General features: G+C 44.4%; 1 protein-coding gene and 1 long non-coding RNA gene across 2 annotated transcripts in view; both read left to right on the plus strand.

Moving 5' to 3' along the window:
• Positions 1-26,613, plus strand: part of LOC138949082 (recQ-like DNA helicase BLM) — an 87,244-nt gene that overhangs the window by 19,369 nt on the left and 41,262 nt on the right. The window contains exons 8-19 of the mRNA XM_070320822.1: positions 682-830; positions 1,135-1,961; positions 2,617-2,817; positions 4,287-4,405; positions 5,262-5,375; positions 7,949-8,047; positions 8,943-9,091; positions 9,478-9,615; positions 21,592-21,721; positions 22,559-22,754; positions 25,009-25,196; positions 25,904-26,024. Of these exons, the coding sequence (XP_070176923.1) occupies positions 682-830; positions 1,135-1,961; positions 2,617-2,817; positions 4,287-4,405; positions 5,262-5,375; positions 7,949-8,047; positions 8,943-9,091; positions 9,478-9,615; positions 21,592-21,721; positions 22,559-22,754; positions 25,009-25,196; positions 25,904-26,024 (2,431 nt within the window). The remainder of the gene's footprint in view (positions 1-681; positions 831-1,134; positions 1,962-2,616; positions 2,818-4,286; positions 4,406-5,261; positions 5,376-7,948; positions 8,048-8,942; positions 9,092-9,477; positions 9,616-21,591; positions 21,722-22,558; positions 22,755-25,008; positions 25,197-25,903; positions 26,025-26,613) is intronic.
• LOC138958781 (uncharacterized) lies at positions 2,899-3,470 on the plus strand. Its single transcript, XR_011453510.1, has 2 exons — positions 2,899-3,106; positions 3,340-3,470. It is a non-coding gene; the product is annotated as an uncharacterized lncRNA (long non-coding RNA).

A 26,613-nucleotide genomic window follows, 5' to 3' on the forward strand; every position in this document is an offset into this window, starting at 1 on the left:
AGTGCTACATCATGCTGTTTGCATGTGTGACATTCTGTTTCATCATTTATTTCAATGCCTGTCTGGCAATGTTTGCTTCTTATAATCAAATATTTCGAACTTTTATTTCAGTTGTTCAGTTGTTCACTTTCTATTTCATGTAGTATGGCTGTTGTCAATGTTAATTGTTGTCAATTGTGTCGTTGTGTTGGAAGATGCAAGTGTGAAAGGATACAAAAGAAAAATGATTACTTCTGTGAATTGTTTTGATTTTGTTTACCCTTTTTACCATATCATTAGAATCTGAAGGTATTTTTTTGACCTGCATGATAGTGTATTTTTTGGCCAGGAAAGGCCACAAAATCACAATGAATAATGCAAAAATTCGTTTTCGGGCAACGCCCCCCTGGACCCCCTAACGGGGCCCTGCCCCGTACCCCGCCAGGGCCTGAGCGGCCCCTGGACCCCTGCCTCAAAAAAATTTCAGTCAATTTGATTTTTCTAGGTTTCACCCATGGTACTCTGATTTCCATGATACCCTGCAGCAAGTGTATGTACATGTGCAGATGAGTATGACAGAATGAAAAAAATCCCAAGTGAAGTAGATATTATTGTACATGTATATATAGTCTTTTTCTCCTTGTTAGAACTCACGCTGGCTTCTGTGGCTTTCTCAGTGTTAGTGTTGATTCTATCTTTCAGCTGAGCCCTGAGCAAGTTGGCGAGCTACAGTCATTGTTGCTGCGTGTGGCAGACGAGGTTTGTGACATCATCTGCTCAGCCAGCACTGCCGCTCTCATGAACCTGGGCCTGAGGGATTATGGGCGTCTTCAGACTCTGCTGGCGGTCAGGTACTGAGCTTATGCTTATATTTTTCTGGTTGCTTTTCATTTTGACATAAAGTTAATTATGCTGATGACTTTAATCAGCTCTGAATGTCTTGCTGGTGGGAGGGTATCAGCTGTTTTCTTTGTGTATTTTGAATGTGCATGTCTTGTGACAGAATTGTAATGTGATCAGAAGGACTTGCACTCTAACTTTGACAGCTTTATTTGTGAGTATTGATGAAGGATGATGGCAGAGCAGTCGGCTTGTTATCTCTCAAAGTATATCAACCTTTACTTTAGCTTAATTTTCCTGTTGTCTTGATTCCAGAAAACAGATAAAAGACAAAGAAAAGGCAACAAAAGCATCATCAGCTTCATCCACCTCTCCAGCATCATGCAGACGTTCGTCAGAAAACTTTCACACGCCAAAGCCCAGCTCTTTTGTGGGTTTTGACCCTGACGCTGGAGACTCCAGCTGCTGTCAGCTGATGTCACCACCAGTGGCGGCAAGTACAGCGGTCAAGAAAATCCCCGTCACCAAAGTTCCGTCAGTGACTGAATCACCTGTGCCTTGTGGAGACAGTTTCTTTGAGGATGTGAACGCTTTCACCCAGTCACATATGTCTTACATGCGTGGGTTCAAGACCCCAACAGCTGCCTCACCAGCAACTGGGCCAAGTTTGATGCAAAGAAGAGATTCTTTACCAGATCTTTCTGAGGGAGAGGGACCATCTTCCATGAACAGAAGGTCCTCAGGGCTGTTGCAGAGAAGCCCAGTTGCAGGGTCTGAAATGCTAAACTGTGCGGAAGGCTCATCAAATTACTTGATGCCAACTTCGGAAGATTCTCCGATCGTTCTAAGTCAGGAGAACTTTGGGGCTGGTTTTATTGAAGCGGACGGCGATGATTTTGATGAAATGGACTATCCTGTTCCAATTCGAGAAGAGTCATCCTTCAAGAAACCAGCTGCGCCAGCAAACAATTCTAACCGCTTTTCTAGTGGGCAGTTGAATGAGAGCTTTGATGATCTCATTGATGAATTTGATGATGATGGTGGAGGTTTTGATTTTGGTGATGTGAACATTGAGTCAGCAGACACTCATGCTGTGGCAGGCACGAGTTCAGGTTCTGCAGATGAAGGTGCCAGTGTTACAGGTAAAGTAGACAGTGTTTTATTTATTATTCACTTTAGTCAGGATTTTTGCTAGCTTTTTCTTGTGTTGTGAGAATTTATTTTGTTTGTTGTAATTCTTTTAGATGAGACAAACCGAAGCAAAGCTGTTTTGTGTTGTATTGAAATGTTTTCCATTGGTGTTTTTGTGACATGAACAAAGTATAAGTTATTACTACAGCGGAACCCCCCTTTTAAGACATCCAAAATATGATAAAGAAGGGAGTCTTAAAATGGAGGTAAATTTACAAAGGTTATGAACGGAACATTTGAAAAAATAAAATCTTAGTTTTAATTTAGGTGGTCTTTAAAGGGGGGTTCCACTGTAATAGTATTTTAATCATAGAAGTTCTTTGCAATATTATACAGTGAAGAAATGAAAGTTGATTTTACTTCGAGCACAAACAGTGCACATTATTCTCATACAATTCTCTCAATACAGAATAACAACTGTGTGAATGGTGCTATACTGAATGAAAGAGTGTGACATGAAGTTCTTGTACATCATTGTAAAGAGTGTGAATGACGTTTTAGTTTAGATGTCAAGCGCTTAGAGCAAGCCTTTTTAACGAAAGTTTTTGATTTAGCGCTATATAAATGTTCTTATTATTATTATTATTAATACATGTTGATGGTCAGACCCGTACATACCCACATTTGGCTCAACGGACAAAGACGACGGAGCGACCGGAGAGTTTGACGGCGAGCAGTTTGAGCACAGTCAAGAGATGCGAGAGGTATTCCACAACATTTTCGGCCTGCGAGAGTTCCGACACAACCAGCTGCAAGCCCTCAACAGTGCCTTGCTGGGAAACGACTGCTTCATCCTCATGCCAACAGGTGTGTATTACTATTAGTGATCTGATGAACAAAGGGAAGTAAGCGCTCTAAATGCATACGACATCTGTGATACTAGAGCAGACCTGGGAACCCATACGATTTCGCCGTATTTTGTACGCATGATTGTCTAGAATACGATCAGTACGGTCAGTGGGGAAAAAATACGACGAGAAAAATTCCTACACTACTTTTCTTCACAGGCCCATCACGGAGCCGATGCAGTATGTTGACACATGATTACAGTTTTTGTCAGTTAACATTGTAAAAAGCATTTGTTTTAAATGTATAGGTGTATGTAAGAAATGTTAAGTCCTTTGTACTGGAAACTTGCATTCTCCCAGTAAGGTCATATATTGTACTACGTTGCAAGCCCCTGGAGCAATTTTTTGATTAGTGCTTTTGTGAACAAGAAAAAATTAACAAGTGGCTCTATCCCATCTCCCCCCTTTCCCCGTCGCGATATAACCTTGAACGGTTGAAAACGACGTTAAATACCAAATAAAGAAAGAAAGAAATGTATAGGTAAAATTAATTAACGGTGTGACGGACGCGTGGGAAGCATGTTTGAATCATGGACGTTCAAATGATGTGTGGAGTACGCTCATTTTTCTGAAAATACACCAAGTTTGTTTGAGAATACTCTAAGCGCAAAACAGGGGTTCCCAGGTCTGCTAGAGTAAGTGAGAGTTATTCGGATCCATTCTCCTGGCACTGGAGAGAATAACAAGCATTGAAATGAACAAGCGACTTTCATCCTCATTAAGATTAATTAAGATTCTTTGTGTGTTTTAGTGTTTGTTGGACAATTAATATTTGTTCCACCCCCGTGTCACCACTGTGGCACGTAAAAGACCTCGGTCATCCTGCCATAAGTGCATGTGGCTGATTTCTTCTAAACACACACACACACTTGGGTAGCGTGACTCTGTTGCTGCTAGCTTTCCATTGGAAGGAAGCAACCCGAATTTCCCAGCGATGGGACAATAAAGTTATGAACATGAAAATGAAGTTATCATTTTGTGAGTCTGTGACCTGAGAGCTCATCGAATATTTTTCTCTCACTAATCCACCGTGGTTAAGTTTCTGTCTGTCAAGGTTGTTTTTGTTTATTTTTATTTTTGTTACATTATTGCTTCATATCAGCTTTAGTCATGAAGACTTATAGTTTCTCAGTTGTTAGACTAGCTTTTTTTTAAATCAGTGCCCATTGGACTGGCCAGCACAAAGTTTGACAGTGACTGTGTGCAGCTGTAATAGAAACTTCACATACTAACAGTAACAAGGCTTTTTGTATTGTTTATTCTATTTCTATCAACACAGATTATAATTGATAAAAATGCCATGATGAAGTAGCTTTATACCTTGAGCTTGAAGTGATTTTGTGACAGGGCTGCTGTGCTTGCAGACACAGATTGCTCTTGAAGGAGGAAGAAATGGATGACAGAAAAATGGTTGTTTTTCTGTTTCAGGAGGTGGCAAGAGTTTGTGCTACCAGTTACCTTCTCTAGTCAAGCGTGGAGTTTCGATCATCGTGTCTCCATTACGAGCTTTGATTCAGGACCAAGTGCAACGCCTCATCTCTCTTGATGTTTGTTATTTTTTCACCTAATGTATTGTTAGTTTTGGGAATTTTTGATGGTTAAACATGAAATGAAAAGTAGACTTTCTCTACCCCAAAATGGTGAAATACGGTTTCTTAATTTGACCAACAACAAACCTTTGAGTTTCAAGGTTCAATTTCAAAGTTTGAATTTCTTCTTTAATTTGTTCTGCATGGACCATCATAGAAACAGCATGGCATTTTTGAGACTACATGGAGCTTTGTTATACAACAAGGCATAACCTCCACTTTTAAACTTAAAAATGAAAAAAACCCACCCAGATTAAAAGCTTTGGGTGTTATAGGTGCAAGCAAAAAGAAGTACAGAGAAGAAATGTGTTTGTTCTCCGAAGTATGCAGCAAGATCAAAGCGACGGCACTGTCTCTGCTCTGTCCACTATACTGACCAGCTCCAGGAAAAAAGACACTGGCCTTACAGCCTTAGGTCAATGACTGATATTTTGAACGAAGGTCAAGCCTTGTTTACAGACACTCACTTTGTGACCCTGGGTCATTACCAATATTTCAACTGAGACCGACGCCTTTGATGTGTAGTCATATTAGCACAAGCAGAAACATGCATATCGTTACAGAAAGCCATGTGGGTACATGTCCACTCTTCTTTAGTAATACACAAGGCGTTACCGGTCAATAGGGTGCAGGGGTCAGGGTTGAGGAAAATAGTTGCGCCTTGTAGTCCCGAAAGTATGGTAGATCACATTTCTTTTATTTATGTCTGGTCCTAGCAGTCACCTTTTTCCATTCCATGAAAAAAAGAGTTCATTTCTTGAATTAAAATATTGTGCTGTATTTTCTGTGCATAATGTTAATGTAATCTGTTCAGATTCCAGCCGCCCACCTGTCTGGTGACCTTGACAGCAACCAGGCAAACAACGTCTACAGCGCCCTGTACCAGCGACACCCGGGGGTCAAACTCCTCTACGTCACGCCTGAAAAGGTTGCTCTCATTTTGCACTCTTTACTTTTGGGGTGACTGTACCCAAAAGGGGGAGAAGGGGGAATGGAGATAGCTGATGAGACGAATGGATGGGGATGGTGTCATGCAGATGGGGAACACTTTTTGATAATCTTTTGAATTTACTGCTTACGGAACCCGACCATTCTGTGTACAGGGTCCTGCTGACTTTTAAGGGATTTGCGTAGCCTGGTGCAATACACGATTTATTTTCTACAGCTATATGTGCCTAAAATGCGTTTTGCACAAAAATGTGCCGTATTTACACACAGTTTTGCAATAACTAGAATGTGTATATAAAACAAGCATTAAATTACATATCTTATCCCAATTCACATATAGCAATTTACTTCAGTTTAGTGCTAGAACGCTGAAAACTATGCTCCACCCTGGTTGGGGGGGGGAAGTAACCCTAAAAATAGAACAGCCTTGCCGGTCACATGACAACCAACGCCAGGTCAAGGTTACCTCCCAACATGCATTGCCATGCGTGTTCTCGCCGCCATCTTATTCATTCTTCTCTTCAGCGATAGCGTCTAAGGACGTGTTTGGATTACGCTCGGGCTATTTTGTTAGCCCTCTGCTTCTTTGGCAGACTACACCCTGGTTTCGTTTGTATCTTAGCTTTCTAGCTGAGATTAGTTGGTCGAGTCAGCATTGGTTCCCGGATCTCCTCCGCTTAGCAGAAGGTCCTCCCATTCCTCTAAACCTGGAAAAGGGAGAATTACTGCAACCACGCACCGGCCTTCAGCACGAGAACCCACAGTCCCAGCTCCTTCACGCATGGAGACTGTGAGAAGATCCCTGCGTCGGTCGGGTGCCTCGGACGGGACACTGGATTTGGTTCAAAAAGCGCACAGGACTTCGACGAGCTCAGTGTACACTTCACATTGGACAGCTTGGGTTAAATGGTGCGCGGAAAATCAGGTCAGTTCTGTCTCCCCGCGTTCTATGCAGGTAGCTAATCACTTATCTTGGTTAGCAGCTCAGGGCAGCTCCCCCTCGTCTCTTCGAGTTAGACGTTCTGCTATTTCGGCTACGCTGAGGCAGTTAGGTCACAACATTAGCCTTATTGTCCTAAAAGGTGCGTCGATCGGTTTTGCTAGAATCAGAGCCACAGTTCCTGCTTGGGATCTCTTATTCTAGAATTTTTAAGATCGCAAGATTTTGAACCGTTGCAATCAGCAAGCTAAGTTAATCTTACACGTAAGACACTTTTGCTTGTTCTTTTGGCCACTGCAAGAAGAGGCAGTGAAATTCATGCCCTCTCAGGCTTAGCTAGAGACATAGCTTTTGAAAAAGATGGTTCTATTTCTTTACGTTTTAGGCCGGATTTTCTAGCCAAAAACTAGAAGCCTGGTCAAGTTTCTCCCATAATCAGAATTCTCCCTCTTAGCAAAATTCTGGCGCCAGGAGACCCCGATTTGTCTAACTGCCCAGTTCAAACTCTTAGCAGTTATCTGTCCCGCACGGCTCCTATCAGAGCTAAACAGCAGAAGCTTCTTTTCTTATCTCTGAACACATCTAAGTTAACTCTCGCTAAATGGGTCTCAACGCTGATCAAACAAGCGTATGAGTGGTGGCTCAAAAAGAAGGGGGGGGGGGGGGGCAGTCAATTCTCCCTCTAACGTCGGCAAGGAAGCATGAGGCAAGATCCTGGGCATCCTCCTTAGCTGTGCTAAGGTCAGGAAGATTATCTGAGGTCCTCCCTTCTGCCTACTGGAGATCGGAGGATGTTTTTATCAACTATTACCTGCGCGACATTTCCAGTGCGCGACAGGATGGTACCAAGGCGCTACCAGCGATGGTAGCAGCAGGGCAATTGTTGCCTAGCTCATAGGTGAGCACCCCACCACCTTAATTAGCAATCTGCTATATGTGAATTGGGATAAGATATGTAATTTAATCGAAAATGTTAATAATAAATTTTCATTTGATTAATATACTTACCCAATTCACATAGTAAAGTCCCTCCCGCCTACCCCGCTTTAGATTCCCTAAAAATAAAGGGCGCTTCGAGCGAATGAATAAGATGGCGGCGAGAACACGCATGCGCAATGCATGTTGGGAGGTAACCTTGACCTGGCGTTGTCATGTGACCGTCAAGGCTGTTCTATTTTTAGGGTTACTTCCCCCCCTACCAGGGTGGAGCGTAGTTTTCAGCGTTCTAGCACTAAACTGAAGTAAATTGCTATATGTGAATTGGGTAAGTATATTAATCAAATGAAAATTTATTATTAAAATTTTTGAATCTCGGTTTGTCCTTGTGCATGTCCATGCATGCCACTGATGAGAGCATAAATTAATGCTAGTACAGTAGTTAGTTCAAGGAGATGGATTTTCTCTGAAGTACTTCTGGAAACATGAGTAAAAATATTCTGGTTTCTGGTGTTATGGTCAAGACTGATGTCGATAGCACTATGTATGTCTAGAGAGAGAACTTTTGTTACGTTGACTTTTCTTTTAAGTGAATAATAAAGAAGAGAGACTGTGTCAAATTATTTTTTGATTCTAGGTCCTAACAGTTGTAATACCCTCAGTGTTGATTGTTGTAGCTCTCGGCCAGTGACAAGCTGCTGCAGTGTCTGGACAGCTTGTATCGTCGCCAGATGTTGGATCGCTTCGTCATTGACGAGGCTCATTGTGTCAGTCAGGTCAGTGTCTTACATTTAATTGCACATACTGTACCATGTCTCACAATTTTCAAGGCTTGGGCGCTAGGTCCTGGTCACACCTGGACTGGGTGGCCGAGTGGTAACGCACTTGCGCTCGGAAGCGAGAGGTTGTGAGTTCGACCCTGGGTCAGGGCGTTAGCAATTTTCTCCCCCCTTTCCTAACCCAGGTGGTGGGTTCAAGTGCTAGTCTTTCGGATGAGACGAAAAACCGAGGTCCCTTCGTTGTACACTGCATTGAGGTGTGCACGTTAAAGATCCCACGATTGACAAAAGGGTCTTTCCTGGCAAAATTGTATAGGCATAGATAAAAATGTCCACCATAATACCCGTGTGACTTGGAATAATAGGCCGTGAAAAGTAGGATATGCGCCGAAATGGCTGCGATCTGCTGGCCGATGTGAATGCGTGATTTATTGTGTAAAAAAAATTCCATCTCACACGGCATAAATAAATCCCTGCGCCTTGAATATGTGCGTGATATAAATTGCATAAAATAAAATAAAAAAATAAAAATCCCTGCGCTTAGAACTGTACCCACGGAATACCCGCAATATAAGCCTCATATTGATTGATTGATTGACACCTGCAATTCTTAAAGAATTTTGTTGAGTTGTGGTATCAAAACATGTATAAATATGCCCACTTTCATCTCAAGTGCTGCACATTCGTCAGTATTGTTGATTGACCTTTGTTTCTTCTCTTCTTCGTTCATGGGCCGAAACTCCCACAACATTTACATGTATGACCGTTTTTACCCTGCCTTTTAGGCAGCGATACGCTGCTTTCGAGGGATTTCCTTTGTTTATTTTTTTTGTGGTTGTTTCTGTTAGCTGTTTGAGATTAATAATCATCACGTTTGAATCCTTTGTTCCAGTGGGGTCATGACTTCAGACCAGACTACAAGAAGCTGAACGTCCTTCGTTGCAAATTTCCTGGCGTCCCCATCATGGCTCTGACAGCCACTGCTACACCACGGGTACGCAAGGACATCATACACCAACTGGACATGCTTCAACCTAAGTGGTATGGACACATGGCTCTTCCCATTTTGTCATAGCATTTGGTCAAATCTGATTGAGACAGAAAAGTGGTAACCAAATGAGGCGGACTGCTAATATTAAAAAAAAAACCACCACTAATATATGATTTGTCTTGGGTTTTTCTTTTTGGGTGTTAAGTTTTGTTTCAACTAACAGACTAAACAAAAACTGGTTCCTCTTCACTTCTTAGAGTTGTTTTATACACTATGTCACATGATTTTTCATATACAGTATTTGGTTATTTTGTTTTCTTCCTTCTTTCTTTCCTTTTTCTCTCTCTGTCTCTCTTTCCTTCTTTTCTCTTTTCCTTCTTTCAGCTGAAACTAGAGGCCATTGTCTATACCTAATAGATTATTGTCTGTGTTGCAGGTTTATGCAGAGCTTCAACCGCCCCAACCTTAAGTATGTGGTGAATCCCAAAAAGCCTTCCACCGTGACCAAAGACATAATTCAGATCATCAAATCCAAGTTCAAGAACGAGTGCGGCATCGTCTACTGTTTGTCCAGGTACTCAATTTAATTATTTTAATGAGGACTAAAGGACAAACTTTAAGTGAAAATGTAAATTTCACTTTAAAATTGATTGAAGAAAACACATCCAACATTTCAAGAATGACATTCTGAGGTTCTGTAAACTGTGCAGATTAAGGGCAGGTGGGCCAGTGCAAAATTGACCAAATCGTTCAAAACACTGTTTTGGGTATTTTAGCAGATTATGTTTCCATAACATACCTATCATCCATGTGTGTCGGTGTTTTTGTCAAAAGTGTCCTATTTATCTGTCAATAAAGACAAAATGTGAACATGTGTGGCATTGATTGTCTTCTGTAGTCGATATTCCCCCGCCAAAAATTGTCTCATTTCAAAGGCTAGTTACGGCTTTGTCCTCAGCAAAACAGTGCATTCACGACATACGAAACTGCGCAGCAGCTCTTGACCTATAACATGACATCAGTGTTTTGATGAATGTTCCATTCACTCAGCCACTTGTCCGTTGCAAAGGCAGCAATCGTAATCGAACGGAAATATCCTTATTTGGAAGGTACTCGACATCCATTGGTTCGTTTCATAAACCGAAATCGGGAACCAGTTTACTTTGTGAGTGCGCATGCTCAGCTTACGAATTTTGCATACGGAAACTACCGAAGAGACTCTCGGCCATGACGGGAACACCCGAAGTTCACTCGGTTTTACATCATCCTGGTTACACATCAAACGATCGGTGACAACCGAAAGCGAATTTTTCCTTGAGAAACAACCTTTGATACGATAACAATGGCTCGAAATAAGAAAGAGGACAATGTCTTTATTAGTTCGGTTAGCAACAAGAAGTAGTTCCGCTGGTACTAGGCCAAAGTTTGGATTCTGTCGGTGTTTCCGATACAGAGGAAAGCTTTGATCTCCACGCAGATCCACAGGTCGCCATTTCCGAACACGCCATGCAGCACACTTTTTACGTCTCGGCACTGGCTTGCTTTGCGCTGAATTTGAGTCAGTTTCTGTGCAGTATCTCCTCGACAAGCAAGTTGAGCATTTGCTACGCAAAAAAAACAAAAACAGGAGAAAGTATCCAACATCAGTCAGATTATCGGTAATGTTTGCTGGGCCTGCCATTTCCCGAACGAAACTGGATCAGCAACTGTTTGTATCAATCTGCACTTTCGTAAATTCCGTCACTGTCTTGACGAACTGTGTCATTTTCTTCGCCGCGATACACAGTTCATTGCGAAGAGCTTCCTCAGTAAATCGTTCAGATTCCACGTACTATTTGTTGTCAAAAAACAATCAAACGAAAGTTTCAAACTCATCATCCTCCATCTTGCTTGTCGAAGCACCAAAGTACTGTACATGTATCGATGTAAAAACAAAAGTAGAAAACTTCGAGGAAACCAACAAATCGACGAGATAACGGAAGGAAATAAGTCTCGTTCTGTCTCAAGTAAGTTACCGTTAAAAATACCGTTATTCTCGCATGCAAATACAAACGAGAATCGAGTCATTGATACACGTTTAGCGCTGGGGCAGTATCCCCATGCTGGTTGACAGAGGGAAAGAAGGGATGGACGCATAAATTCTCTGCTGGCGTGCTAAAGGCTAAGTAGTTTGCAATTCAAATAAACTAAGCTGTTCATTCATAACACAGTTTTGTCCTTGTGTGTCTGTTTCAATAGTGTTTCTGTGGTGTTCAATCTTCAATGTCGTTTTTCTCAGTTCAGCCATTTTGCCTACGGTTACGTCTTGGGTTACGCGATTTCTCTGGCTGTAATTTAGCTAGAGCAATATTTTCTTTTGTAGTTTGTGCAGAATACAACATTCTGGGGGATTACGAAGGGATTTTGCTGAAATTTTATTATAGTCATATCCAGATTATTTCAAAAAATAATTTCGCAAGCGTTACCCTAAAGTTTGACAGTTGTAACAAAGAAGTGTTCCTAACTCCAAATATAAATATAATAAACAAGATCTGCTTCGTAATCCCCTAGAGCATACCCAGAAGGATAAAATAAAACAATAATTAGAAGTGTGACAATCACATCTGATGAAAATCCGTGTATCTCCTGTACTCCACTTTTGTCTGTATTTTGACTGTTTTTGTCGCGTAAAACAAAAACCAGCAACCGAAAATACAAAAAGTGACTATTCTTTGTCATCATTTGTTCATTTCTTTCATAAAATAACATTCAGACACAATAAAACATTCAAAATTAAAAAAAAGGTAGTGCACTGGCCCACCTCCCCTTAAACCATCAAGCCAGTATGAGTGACTTCTGTCCATTATGCTGAGTTGGCATTAGCTTTCCAGCTCTGGCGATTTGGTGACTTTTTTCACAGTCAGAAAAGTAAGACTCACTGTGACGAATGGAGAGCATAATTTTGAAGAAAGATGAGAACTGTTCTTCTGCTACAGTGGTATGTGCAATGAACGGACACCCTGACGGGTCAGCCAAACGTGTCCTTTCATTGCCGGCGACCTTTCATGACAGGTATATTTGGTCAAGGTAATAGACAAAGGAAGGCATCCTCTCATTGACCGGCACGGTTGGCCTAGTGGTAAGGCGTCCGCCCCGTGATCGGGAGGGCGTGGGTTCGAACCCCGGCCGGGTCATACCTAAGACTTTAAAATTGGCAATCTAGTGGCTGCTCCGCCTGGCGTCTGGCATTATGGGGTAAGTGCTAGGACTGGTTGGTCCGATGTCAGAATAATGTCTGTGCTGCGACTTCTGTCTTGTGTGTGGCGCACGTTAAATGTCAAAGCAGCACCGCCCTGATATGGCCCTTCGTGGTCGGCTGGGCGTTAAGCAAACAAACAAACAAACAAACAAACAAACAAATCCTCTCATTGGAAGAACCTTGCATCGCACGTACCACTGTGTAGGTTGACTCTAAAAGTGATTCAACAAAACACATGTAACGCCAAATGAGCAACAAACCCAGATTCAATCAATCAATCAATATAAGGCTTATATCGCGCGTATTCCGTGGGTACAGTTGTAAGCGCAGGGATTTATTTTTAATTTTTTTAATTTTATGCAATTTATATCGCGCACGTATTCAAGTCGCAGGGATTTATTTATGCCGTGTGAGATGGAATTTTTTTACACAATACATCACGCATTCACATCGGCCAGCAGATCGCAGCCATTTCGGCGCATATGTGAACAGCTCAGATCATGGGTCAATAAAGTGTTACACAGATGGTCAAAATTAAAGTACAAGATATTGCACTGGAAGTGGAACTACACTGTTGCTTAGTGTCTGTATGAAGCTACAAGGTGAAAATAGAAAAAGAAAAACACGATTCTTGACTTTGATGGGCTTTTTCTGCTCGTAAGCACACATTCTTCTACTCATCACAGCATGCCCCATTATTGAGTTTAAAACACCAATTAAATATCATATTCTTACTCCGAATCACATTAGCATTGAGTCACCTGAGATGCTTATCACTGAAAAACGCTTACCCGGCTAAAGAATTTAAAGGGAAGCAACCCCATCACCAAAACGAAAGTGAAAGTAGCTTTGGTAATGGGCCAGCACACCGGGAGTTACCTCCCATGCGGGTGTGTGCCACGTCACTTCCTCTAGGAACACGTGCCTATTCTCATACGTCTTTTTCACCTCGGAGAGGACGGTTCACTTTTTGACGCTCTGTGGCTGACCTTGCGTGTTTGAGTGACACCCGCCGGCCACGTTACCCAGCTTTTCTGCTCGCCTTGCCTACAGTTTGGTGAGCTCGTTCCCGTTTGTTGTTGGTTGTTTGCGCTGTTTTCGTTACTGTACGTTGTCCGTTTTTTGCGGACTTGTGTGTCAGTGACTTGCGTGTTTCGCCATTTTGTTGTGTGAGTTAGTTAGCTAACTCGTGTGACTTTGCTAGTAGCTCTGCATGCCCTCTTTCTGTTTGGGCAAGTGTAGCTTTAGTATTTTGTTGACGCGTAAGCGTGTGTGTTTACTGTGTTTTCAGTCGTTTAGACTTACGTTTCAGTAAATCTTTTTCACTTTGCCACGTGTTGTTGACTAACGTGTCAGTGTCTTGCGTGTCGCCATTTTGTTGTGTGAGTTAGTTTTCTAGCTCGTGTGACTTTGTTTGTAGCTCTCCGTGCCTCTGCTTTTTGTGGGGCAAGTTTAGCTATAGTATTTTGTGAACGCATTAGTGCGTGTGTTTACTGAGTTTTCCAGTCGTTTAGACTTATGTTTCAGTAAAAATTTTCGCGTTGCCACGTGTTGTTGTCAACATGTCTGATTCAGACAAGCGCCGTGGCAAGTCGGACCCCAAGGGGAAAATTAAGTCTAAGTCTTCCTCTTCCAAAGCAACGTTACTTGTTACAGACCAAGAGCGTAACACTTTGTTGGCTGTACCTATTTCGGCGCCTAGCGCTGTTACTACTTCTGCTTCTTTTGCGGCGCCTAGCGCTACTGTTACTTCTGCACCTGTCTCTACTTCGGAGACTTCGTTGGTTTCCTCTCTGTTAAAGTCACTGGTTCCGGAAATCCGCAGCTTGGTGCAGGCAGAGTTTCAGCGTTCCGTCGCCAGCAGTTCGGCGTTTCCGGCATCTGGCAGTGACGTCCGGGCATTGGCTTCCGTGTCTTTGTCCTCCACTTCCGGCTTGGAGCAGCGTCCTCCCTCTTCAGCGTCGGCTGGTAAGCAGAGCTGGTCCGATAGCCCTCGTGAGGCGCCTGGACGTTCTCCTTCGGGGGACAGCTCTTTCGCATCGGGTCACGACCGATACCATGCTGATCTTTCATTTCCGGCGATAACCTACGAGGCCCCGGATTTGATCGAACAGCGGCGGCAGTCGGTTTCGACTGCCGCATTTCCGGCACTTGCCGGAAGTGATGATCCGTCCGCTCCGGCACGCTACGGCGGTCGCGGCAGGATGGAGTATTCACTGACTTCCGGTCCTTCCGGATCGCGAAGTCAACCAGTGCAGTCTTCACTTCCGCATTTTGCGGTTCCGTTGACTACACTTCCGGTTTCGGCCGGAAACGCTTCTTCCTCTTCTGGTGGTTCCTTCCGGATACCAGATAGTGGATTACAGCGTGCGCCTTCCGGCCTTCAAGCGCCTAGGCTTGAGCAGGCATCACTCCACTCAGTCGGGGGAGTGACGTCAGCTCATCCAGCTCCGGTTTTTGCGGATGGTCGTCCTGCTTACCCTTTACCTTCACAGGGTTTTGGGCTGCAGGATGATGTTAGTGCTCAGGCTTTTCCGGTTTCCGGTTTGCCAGGGCATGCTTCTGCTTCCGGAACTGGTGACTTCGGTCATGGTTCCACGTGTGACTATTCTGATGCTCCATCAGTGGTCAGCGAGGAGTCGCGGGGCGTGTTTCCGTCGAAGCTCAAGTCTGTTCTTGACGTCGCGGCGGAAGTAACATCTCGTTATTTCCCTGAAGGGGTGGTGGCTGCGGACTCTTCCGCATCATTCGTTCCTTCTGCCATGGCGGACTTCCGGCCGGCACAGGAAGATGTTTCTTCCTTCCGGTTCGCCGAGTCTCCGTCAGTGGCTTACCAACTTTCGCATTCGCTGGTTCGTCCAGCACATGCGGGGAGTGGTATTCGGCCAGTGCCTGTTCCGTTACTGCTTCCTTTTGGTCCAGTTCCGGAATCAGCTCAGCAGTGGGTGGCTTCAGCTGCTCAAGCCTCTTCCTTCGTGCCTACGGCCAATAGGAAGCTTGGCATGCCCAATCAGAGCCAGAGTTGGCTGGCGTCTTTTGCACTCCCTAGGGCTACCCTTCCGGTTTCCCGGGAATTGCTGCCTCTTCTGACTAAACCGATCAAGCGTGATTCGGTTTTGCCGGTTTCTGAGGCTTCCCTCCTCTCTGCTGAGGAGGTTGGACGTCGGCAGATCGAACTGTCCTCCATTGCGGAGACTCTTGTTCGGGCTCTGTCTCGGGCATTGACCGATTCGCTGGTTCCTTTCACTCTTAGTGAAGAACAGAATGCGGACGATGTCTCTGCGCTTTTGACCGCATTGGCCAAGGTCAATGAGGAACAATTGCGTCTTTCCTCCCTGCAGTACACCCAAGCGGTACTCTGTAGGAGGGATCTCTTCCTCTCGCAGTCCCAATTCACGGAGCTGGCTACTAGGGAGACCTTGAGAGTCTCCCCGGTCTCAGAGGAGTCTCTCTTCTGTCCGCTGGCACTGGATGCCAGACAGAAGGAGATTCAGTCGAACAAGGACAGTCAGTTCCTTGACTACACTCTGAAGGGGGTGAAACAGTCTCAGCCTTCTAAGCAGAAGCAGGCTCAGACATCGTCAAACCCCAAGCCAGCTCAGAAGCGGCAGGCTCCGCCGGCCGCTCGTGGTGGGAAGAAGAGGACGGCATCGGGGAGGGGGCGTGGCGGCTCTGGAAGTAAGCCACACCCCCAATGAAGCGCTCCCGATCTCACCCCCCTCCCGCCCTCCACCTTGGTGATGGCGGGAGGCCCCTCCCGGGCACTTTCTCGTTGGATGTCGGTGGTAGACAGCCAATGGATTGTGGGAGTGGTGAGATCGGGCTTCCGTCTACTCTGGCGGGAGGAAAAGGCGCCTCTTACCCGAGTGCCGCCGCGGTTCAAGCCCCCCTTCTCGCAGGAAGCACGTTCCGTCTTGCAGTCGGAAATTGCCTCCCTGGAGCAGAAGGGCGCGGTGGAGAGAGTTCGGGTCCACAGCTCCCTGGGATTTTACGGGCGTCTGTTCGCTGTTCCCAAAGCGTCAGGAGGATGGCGTCCCGTGTTGGATTTATCTCTCCTCAATACTTTCTTGAGGGAGATAAAATTCAAGATGGAGACGCCAGCCTCTGTCCGAGACTCTCTCCGCCCAGGAGACTGGGTGACCTCGATCGATCTCACGGACGCATACTTTCACATTCTTATGCATCCGGCCGACCGGAAATGGCTTCGTTTCCGGTGGGGAGATCAGATCTACCAGTTTCGCGCACTCCCTTTCGGGCTGTCTCTCGCACCATGGATTTTCACCATGGTGGTGAGACAGGTCTGTGCACTGGTGAGGTCCCAGGGTATCCGTCTGCGGGCTTATCTGGACGACTGGCTCATCATGAACCAGTCCCAGAGCGGCTGTTCGCAGGATACCCTGACGGTTCTTCGAGAATCCAACTCGTTGGGGTTCTCGATCAACCGGGTAAAGTCGGAGCTGACCCCGTCACAGACATTCACTTATCTGGGGATGTCTTTCGACACGGTCGCTTGGACTGTCCAGCCTTCTCAGAGAAGGGTGGACAAGCTCCAAGCTCAGATTCGCTCCACTTTACCTCTCCTGATGGCTTCCATCCGCTTGCTCGCCTCCATCTTGGGGCAGATGGAGTCTATGGCTCTTCTGGTTTCACTGGGCCGGGTCCACAAACGTCCGCTTCAGTTCGCTCTGAAGCCGTTTGTGGACTCTCCTCTGGTGGACTGGGACGCCCTCATCCCTTTGCAGGGATGGTTCCAGTCTGCGACCCTTCCGTGGTTGGACACGGAGTGGGTCTGCAGAGGTGTTCCGATCGTCGTGCCCCTCCCCGACCTGGACCTCTTTACAGATGCGTCCAGGGAGGGTTGGGGGGCACATACAGATCTTCAGACTACTTCCGGTCTGTGGACGACGGAGCAGTCCTTGTGGCACATCAACTTGTTGGAGCTAGAGGCAGTTGCTCTAGCTCTGGCCAAGTTTCTGCCCTCCCTGTACGCCAAACATGTTCGTCTGTTTACAGACAACATGACAGTGGCGGCGTACATCAACAAGCAGGGAGGCTCGCGGTCCCCGTCTCTCTCGGAGAGGGCTTGCGAGATCCTGGTGTGGTGCTTTCAGCATCATATCACGATCTCGGCCAGGTACCTTCCAGGGAGGCTGAACACTCTGGCGGATGCGCTCAGTCGTTCCGGTACAGTGCTTCAGTCGGAGTGGACGATCACTCACGGGGCACTGCTTCGCCTTTGGGCCCAGGTCCAAAAGCCTCTGGTGGACCTTTTTGCCTCAAGGTACTCAAAGAGGCTTCCGGTGTTCGTCTCGCCATTCCCGGACCCTCAGGCATGGCGAGTGAACGCTCTGGACTTTCCCTGGACGGGTCTGGAGGCGTACGCCTTTCCTCCCTTTCCGTTACTCAGCCGAGTAATCCGGAAAGCGGAGATGGAGGAGCCGGCCCATCTTCTTCTGGTCGCTCCTCTGTGGCCGTCGCAGGTCTGGTTTCCAGATCTTCTTCGGCTCGCCCAAGGGCCCCCCATTCCTCTCGCACTCATGCGAGGGGAACTAGTGCAGCCCCGAACAGGCATTCCACACGAGGAGCCCAGTCTTCTGAAGCTTCACGTGTGGAAGTTGTTCGGGACTCGCTGAAGCGCTCTGGGGCGTCGTCTTTGACTCTGGACTTGGTGGCTCGCTCGCATAGAGCGTCCACCTCTTCAGTTTATGCTTCCCACTGGAAGGCATGGACTGCCTGGTGTTCAGCTAGAGGGGTGAGTTCGGTGGCTCCGCGCTCTATTCAGGTCGCTAACCACCTCTCTTTCATGTCTTCACAGGGCGCCTCAGTCTCCTCGTTGAGGGTCCGGCGCTCCGCTATCTCGGCGACTCTTAAGCAGATTGGTCGTTCTGTTCGAGTCGGGGGCGTTATAGCTGCAGTCATTAAAGGGGCTGCTCTTAAGGAAGCTAAAGCTCGTTTGCCCGCTCCCAAGTGGGACTTGTTTTTAATCCTGGAATTCCTTCGTTCTGCGGATTTTGAGCCTTTAAGCGAGGCCAGTCTGTTCAATGTCACTCGCAAAGCGCTGTTTCTCCTTTTGTTGGCTACGGCCCGACGGGGTAGCGAGGTCCACGCCCTGTCGGGTCAGCCTGGGGATATCTCCTTTGAGCCGGACGGTTCCGCATCTTTGCGTTTCCGGCCTGATTTCCTGGCCAAGAATCAGTCTCCGGGGCAGGCCTCTCCGCTGGTTAGAGTTAAGGCTCTGACCAGCGCGTTGGCCCCGGATGACCCCGATTCGGTCAATTGCCCTGTGAGGGCACTTCGTCTGTACTTAGCCCGGACTCAGCCGATTCGGTCTAGTTCTCAGAAGTTGTTGTTTATCTCTCTCCTTACTAGGCGCGAGAAAGATTTGTCGAAGGTAACGTTGGCCCGGTGGGTGTCCTCGCTCATCAAGCAGGCTTATGAGTGGAGTCGCACAAAGAGGGGGGGGGGTTATGCCCTCCTTGCCACTTGACTCGGCCCGAGCCCATGAAACGAGGGCGTGGGCATCCTCTCTGGCAGTTCTGCGCTCCAGACGTCTAGAGGAGGTGCTGACAACTGCGTATTGGCGTTCCGAAGATGTTTTCATAAACTTTTATCTTCGGGACGTCACAGCTCTTCGACAGGATGGCTCCAGAGGCCTTCCAGCGCTCATGGCAGCAGGCCAGTTCCTGTCCAGAACTTGATGGTGAGTTTTGATTCATTTCTAGCCCACCGCCTTGTTGATGTTATCTGCTAATGTGATTCGGAGTAAGAATATGATATTTAATGGAAAATTTCCTAAATAAATTTTCATTTAATTAATATACTTACCCGAATCACATACTGTATTCCCTCCCACCTGCCCCGCTTATGGTTTTAAGATTTTTTAAAGCCGTATGAGAATAGGCACGTGTTCCTAGAGGAAGTGACGTGGCACACACCCGCATGGGAGGTAACTCCCGGTGTGCTGGCCCATTACCAAAGCTACTTTCACTTTCGTTTTGGTGATGGGGTTGCTTCCCTTTAAATTCTTTAGCCGGGTAAGCGTTTTTCAGTGATAAGCATCTCAGGTGACTCAATGCTAATGTGATTCGGGTAAGTATATTAATTAAATGAAAATTTATTTAGGAAATTTTCCATTAAATTTGTTTTGAATAAAACTCACAATTTTACAATAAGAATTTAGAGACCTGAATCAATTAGGTATATCCTACTTAGTTTGACTTTTGCAAAACTAAGTAATTACACATTTAATTGAATCAGTCAGACAGACGGAGACATAGAGAGACAGACAGAGGGCAAACAGAAATCTGAGAAAGAAACCCCTTTAAAAATGTTACCATGTTTGAAATGAAACATCGCAAGGTGAAGCCATAATTCATCACCTTTCAGTATGACGTCATGAGCGTGTTCCACACTTGAAATGACGTGTTTTTATCATGTTGTCAGCTGCATGGAGCTTGGAAGTATAATTTCCATTCAACGATCCGAGTTTGTTAAGTTTTAGCCTATTTTCAACGTCAAACACCATGAAACTATATATATTTGGAATCAGAAAATGGTAAGGAATAGATAGAAGTTGTTTTTAAGTGTCTTTTTTCATAAATAAAGATAGTGGTTATTTATCGGTTTTCTTCATTTTTAAGCATAATTATCAATACAAAACAACAAAACTATATAGTTTTAGATACAGGACGCAATAGGGAATACACCAATATAAATTTTTTGTTTCAAATATTAGTTTTTAAAAATTTGAAAAAAATGACATATTTCGAACAAACATTTCAATAACAAAACTTTAAGTGACCAAACTGAAATGCAATCCCATAATCCGGCCTAGATCTGAGATTGTGTGATAAGAAATTCGATCAAATTGATGAAAAACTGTAACTGTGAAAGTGCTGCCTCGACCTTTTGGCAAACGGTAAAATATGACGTCATCAAACTGTCCTATCAATAAACGGAAAAATCTTCTATGAGAAAATCCAGTCAAAAATATCCATAAAATATTTCATAAAGATCCACTCTGTAGTTTTTGAGATATGATCTGCAGTGTGAAAAAACGCCCATAACGCCCAAAACGCAAACTCATTTGTCATGATTTGGTCGTGTTCTGCTGATACTATAATGTTTTTCTTTCCTAAAACACACTATAATAGTAGCCTTTTCCAATGTCTATGCTAAAACTGACTTGTCTGTGTTGTCAATGATTTTGCTACAGTGTGAGAACACAATCTCACGCCCATAACGCTGTGACACGAAAACTCATTTGGTCGTGTTCTGCCGATACTGTAATGTTTTTCTTTCTTAAAACACACTATAATAGTAGCCCTTCCCAAATGCAATGCTAAAAATGACTGGTCTGTGTTGTCAATGATTTTCTGCGAGAATGCGATCTATCTGTTTGTCGCAAAGACCGTGTGACACGAAAGTTATGAGCGGAAGACAAATCTGCTGAGTGCAATTACGTTTCAGAAGATAGTTGGTTAAAACAGTTTATCACTCAGACACGCAAAGGAACACTATAACTTTATTATTCAGGCCATATTTGCTTTCCTTTGTCATGTATGAAAGTACTGGCCTTGGTTGAAGAAAGTGACCTGTCGCTGTGCAACAAATTTGTCGCCATTTTCCGCCGTGTTTTGTAAATAAAACGTGTTTACTACCCACACATACAAAACGATGCTGTTGGTTCTTTTTATTTTCTTATTGTTTGATTCATGCTTAGCAGTTTAGTATGCTTTGTTTTCTTCTCAATTCAATGGATGGCTATAAAATAAGCATTTAAATGTGAAGGTGTTAAAATTACCCATGATCTGAGCTGTTCACATATGCTACTTTTCACGGCCTATTATTCCAAGTCACACGGGTATTTTGGTGGACATTTTTATCTATGCCTATAGACTTTTGCCAGGAAAGACCCTTTTGTCAATCGTGGGATCTTTAACGTGCACACCCCAATGTAGTGTACACGAACGGACCTCGGTTTTTCGTCTCATCCGAAAGACCAGCACTTGAACCCACCACCTAGGTTAGGAAAGAGGGGAGAAAATTGCTAACGCCCTGACCCAGGGTCGAACTCGCAACCTCTCGCTTCCGAGCGCAAGTGCGTTACCACTCGGCCACCCAGTCCACAGATTCTGTAAACTGTACTGATGAAATCATCAAGGGACTTGCTTCATTTCTGCTGATTTGTCATCAGGTGACACTTGATATAATCAGAAAGTAAGACACCTTATGACAAACGAAGAGCGTCATTTGTTAAGGTAGATAAGACCTGTTCTCATTATAAAACCGTCAGTGTGTGTGTGTGTGCAGAAATGAGTGTGACACAACAGCAGACAACCTGCAGAAGGCTGGCATACAGGCGACGGCATACCATGCGGGACTGAGTGATGGCGACCGTATCAGTGTGCAGGAGAGGTGGCTGAATGGAGACAACTGCAAGGTAATGTGAAAGTGGTCGCTTTGTGTTAGTAACTGTAGGGGAGCATGTTGCTATGCTGGAGGCTTAGATTTCGGTGATCCGGCAGTAGTATGTCGGAAGAAAGTACAGGTCTGAAGTAAGTCCAGGAGAGTCAGGAAGAGCTTTTGGACCCCAGTTATATTCACCCATGCAACACTTATAGATAGGTATTTCTTTTACTCTTGGTCAGTAGGCACTCTCTTAGCCATGTTGTTTTTAACAGTTATGTAACCGTTGGTCTCTTTTTTTTTATTGGATGCCACGTCAGAGTTAGTTTTGGTGATTGAAAGACGGGCGCTGTGGCGGGGTGGTAAGAGGTCGGGCTCTTAATCGGAAGGTCGTGAGTTCGAATCCCGGCCGCGGACGCCTGGTGGGTTAAGTGTGGAGATTTTTCCGATCTCCCAGGTCAACTTATGTGCAGACCTGCTAGTGGCTTATCCCCCTTCGTGTGTACACGCAAGCACAAGACCAAGTGCGCCCGGAAAAGATCCTGTAATCCATATCAGAGTTCGGTGGATTATAGAAACACGAAAATACCCAGCATGCTTTCACCAAAAGCGGTGTATGGCTGCCTAAATGGCGGGGTAAAAACGGTCATACATGTATAAATCCACTCGTGCAAAAAACACGAGTGTACGTGGGAGTTTCAGCCCACGAATGCAGAAGAAGAAGAGGTGATTGAAATGCTGAAAGAAAATATATTTGCTGATATCCAAGTGATCTGTGCCACCCAAGTTTTGTAATGCTGCGCCTTGTCATAGTCAGCCTTAGTAAGGTTAGAGCAGAATTCTCAAAGACAAATCTACTCTTTAATTGCAGGTGATCTGTGCCACTATTGCCTTTGGTATGGGCATTGACAAGGCGGATGTTCGCTTTGTGGTACACTTCTCCCTGCCCAAGTCAGTGGAGGGGTATTACCAGGAGGCGGGAAGGGCGGGGCGAGACGGAATGATCGCTCACTGCATCCTCTTCTACACCTACAGCGACGTCATGCGACTCAGACGCATCATTGACTGTAAGCAGATTCATGTCATGTTGGGCTCACAGGCAGTCCAAATCTCCATGATTTCGCAGATTTTTATTTTATTTTTTTAAACTACACGTAAAAAAAATGATAGTTTAACCCAGGTGAGAGGGACAAAATAGTGTTTTTGTTTACATGCACAATTTATCTTTCACCAGAGGGGGTTAAATTCATATTTACAAGGCCAAAAGTCGGCCCCCTGGACCCCCGGCGTTATTTATTTTCTTGAAACTCATTCTTCCTTGAATGTTTCTTGTTCTCTCAGGTGTCGGGAGCCTGGTTTTGCACAACTGTCACTTACTGTTGTTTTCCATACTTTGAGTGCTTACTTCCCTTTGTTTCTTAGATGTTGTCTTCAGCACTCTGCCTCACTTGCTTATGATCCTCAAAGTTTGAATATAATGCTGAATTAATCTGAGGTGATGAGGATTATGGTAAAGGATGTCACCTTCTGCCCAATATTAAAGTATGGAAATAAACTTTTTTGTGCAAATTTCTGCATTGTTTGGTTCAGAAGGATCTGTGTCTGAGAGAGGGGGGAAAATACCAATGTTAGCAGGCATGGGAATTGTCCGCCAAACGGCAGATTTCCGCCGATTTTTTTTTTTTTTTTTGTTCCGCCGAAAAAGCAAAAGTGTCCGCCAAAAAAATAAAGGGGGGAGGCACACAAAAAAAGCACCTGTTACTTTTGCCTTTGCGCAAAATCCCGCGAAAACTTTCCGTACTTTGTTCACGCACTGCTATCGCCCGCCTCAGTTACTTGAACTTTTATGTTTGAAAGTAAACCAGATTGCACAGATTGTGTTACAAGTTACATTTTCCTGTTTGTCTCAACAGATCAATTTTTTAACAAATTTAAACCATATAATACATGTAAATATTTTTTTTCTTCAATAAAGCTAAAATTGGTACTAAAAACTCTGATTCTAACAACAGAATTTAATGGCAAACTTGGAGCTCAGATGACACCAGATTGCACCATCTGGGTTCTTTGGAGAATTTTTTTCCGGGGGGGCATGCCCCCGGACCCCCCTAGTAAGGCTAGGCGCTTCGCGTTTTCAATTCCCATGCCTGGTTAGTCTGATCGGCCCCTTTTTTATGGACTGTAACATAGTGGGCTCTGGTTTGCAAGTCGATGTTTGACTTGGGATTGAATACACAAAGGCACTGAGAAGTGCAAAGTTTGTAAGGTGCGATGCGCTCAGAGTAAAAGAGCCATTTTCAGTGTGCCATGCAGACCAGCTTACTTGAACATTGTGTGGTCAAAGTGTTTAGTTATGAATCAATAAAAATAGTCTGTTTACGGTAACATAGGCAAAAATAAATTGGGTCGGTAGGTCGGGATTTTTCCTTTTTTTTCTTTTTTTTTCTTTTCCAAAAAAACATATTTTTAAGTTATTTTGCAAAAAACAGACTTTTTTATTTTTATTTTATTTTTTTTGATATTATTTTTTTCTCTCACAAATGCCAAAAAAAAGTCTAGGGTCACGCGAAAAAATAGGGTCGGTCGGGATACCGTAAACAGACTTTTTTTGTGTGTGTGTGCCTTATGTTGTGTTCAATTTACTACGTGTATTAATATTACAGCTTTTTCTTCTTGCTTTTTTTGTTTTACTGTGTATAACGTTGATTCTGAATCTATTACTCTCTCTGAAAGGAGAAATAGTGAATTGATGGAAATGCGACGGGCGCAGTGGCGTGGTGGTAAGACGTCGGCCTCCTAATCGGGAGGTCGTGAGTTCGAATCCCGGTCGCTGCTGCCTGGTGGGTTAAGAGTGGAGATTTTTCCGATCTCCCAGGTGCAGACCTGCTTAGTGACTTAACCCCCTTCGTGTGTACACGCAAGCACAAGACCAAGTGCGCATGAAAAAGATCCTGTAATCCATGTCAGAGTTCGGTGGGTTATGGAAACACGAAAATACCCAGCATCCCTACTCAACGAAAGCGGAGTGAGTTGACTATGCTCTCAGAGTATAGTGTGGGGAACCCAAATGGGCAAACGAGCTCACACGTAACCAGAACATTCTGGAACGCTGAAGAAGAAGAAGAAGATGGAAATGCATGTTCAACATGGTTTACTATGGGAGTATGTTGTGTGAGGACATTTCAGTTTTTGCTATTCATACTGTGAGGTGAATGATTGGCTGCAGCGACTAGGTGACAAGTAGCCTTTGATTGACAGACACGAAAAGATCAGTGAGTTTATTGTTCAATTGTCAATACAGTGTCATGCATCTGTGTGCAGTGGACCAGAGCGCCACCTACGAGTCAAAGCGTGTGCACATTGACAACCTGTTCCGCATGGTGCAGTACTGCGAGAACATGGCGGACTGTCGGCGAGCACAGGTCTTGCACTACTTCGGTGAACACCACTTTGACAGAGATCGCTGCAACATTGTGCCTGGGGCGGTCTGTGACAACTGCAGCTCAAAGGTAAAGTCAAGGTCTCTTTTGTAAATACAGTGAAACCCCCTTTTTAAGATCTTCCAAAATCTGAGATAAACGAGTATGAAAAAGGAGGGAGTCTTAAAATGGAGGTTTTCCTCCGAAAACGGCGTATGGCTGCCTAAATGGCGGGGTAAAAAACGGTCATACACGTAAAATTCCACTCGTGCAAAAAACATGAGTGTACGTGGGAGTTTCAGCCCACGAACGCAGAAGAAAATGGAGGTACATTAATTTTACAGTGGTTATGAACAGAAACAGAGGAGAGAAAAAAACCAGGTCTTAAAACGGGGGAAAGTCTTAAATCGAGGGGTCTAAAAAGGGATGTTGCTCTCTAGTTTGGCTGTTTTGTCGTAGGTTTTTGTGTGTGTTGCTTTGTCTTAACTTTTGAGGCTTGAGAAAGACAAGGGTTTTGAGGCTTATCATCAAGATTTGTTCGCCATGTTGTTCTGTAAGTGCTTTAAACTGTTCAGTATGCAGTCAAAAGTACTCCTGTGACTGATTATATTGCAGAACCGTGCCTGAATAAAAGATGTTAAACACATAGAAATGTCCTTTTTCATTTGAAAAGGCCTAGGTTATTTATTTTCACCTTGGGTCGACGTAAAGAAATGTGAACAGAATTTCTGAACAATGGAAGAATAAATGATGAATTCGATATGAAAAATGACTGAGGGTTGTATGTTTGTTTCCAGGACATGTTCAAGCTGCGTGACGTGACAGAGGATGCCAAGGAAGTGGTGAAGTGTGTCAAGGAGCTCACCTCCAGTCCTCGCAAAAACTTCACCTTGATCCACTTCGTGGAGATCTTCAAAGGTGGATTTCACTTTCATTCTCCCATGTCCTCCTGTAAAAACCAGGCTTCCACGTTTGTGCAAATTCGCAGATTTCTGAGAAATGTAAAAATGAGAGTGATAAGCTTGACCAATACACAACATTCACTAGATTTCATATCACCTGATTATGATACTTGGCTGGAAAAACCATGAGAAACAACATTTTCCTCAATACATTAATAAACAGTTTCTGGCTGAAGCAAAAATTGTTCTACTGATTTATACAGAGTTATGAACAATGTAATTGCATGGTCCAAATGTTTTATTACATTTATGTAAATATTTTTCATTTTCTCCCTAGGGTTGAAATTGTACTGATTGTGACCATGAGTAACACTGCTGTCATTTTACTGATTGTGACCATGAGTAACACTGCTGTCATTGTACTGATTGTGACCATGAGTAACACTGCTGTCATTTTACTGATTGTGACCATGAGTAACACTGCTGTCATTGTACTGATTGTGACCATGAGTAACACTGCTGTCATTGTACTGATTGTGACCATGAGTAACACTGCTGTCATTGTACTGATTGTGACCATGAGTAACACTGCTGTCATTGTACTG

The sequence above is a fragment of the Littorina saxatilis genome, linkage group LG1, assembly GCF_037325665.1.
Source record: "Littorina saxatilis isolate snail1 linkage group LG1, US_GU_Lsax_2.0, whole genome shotgun sequence".
In the NCBI taxonomy this organism is placed as follows: Eukaryota; Metazoa; Mollusca; class Gastropoda; order Littorinimorpha; family Littorinidae; genus Littorina; species Littorina saxatilis.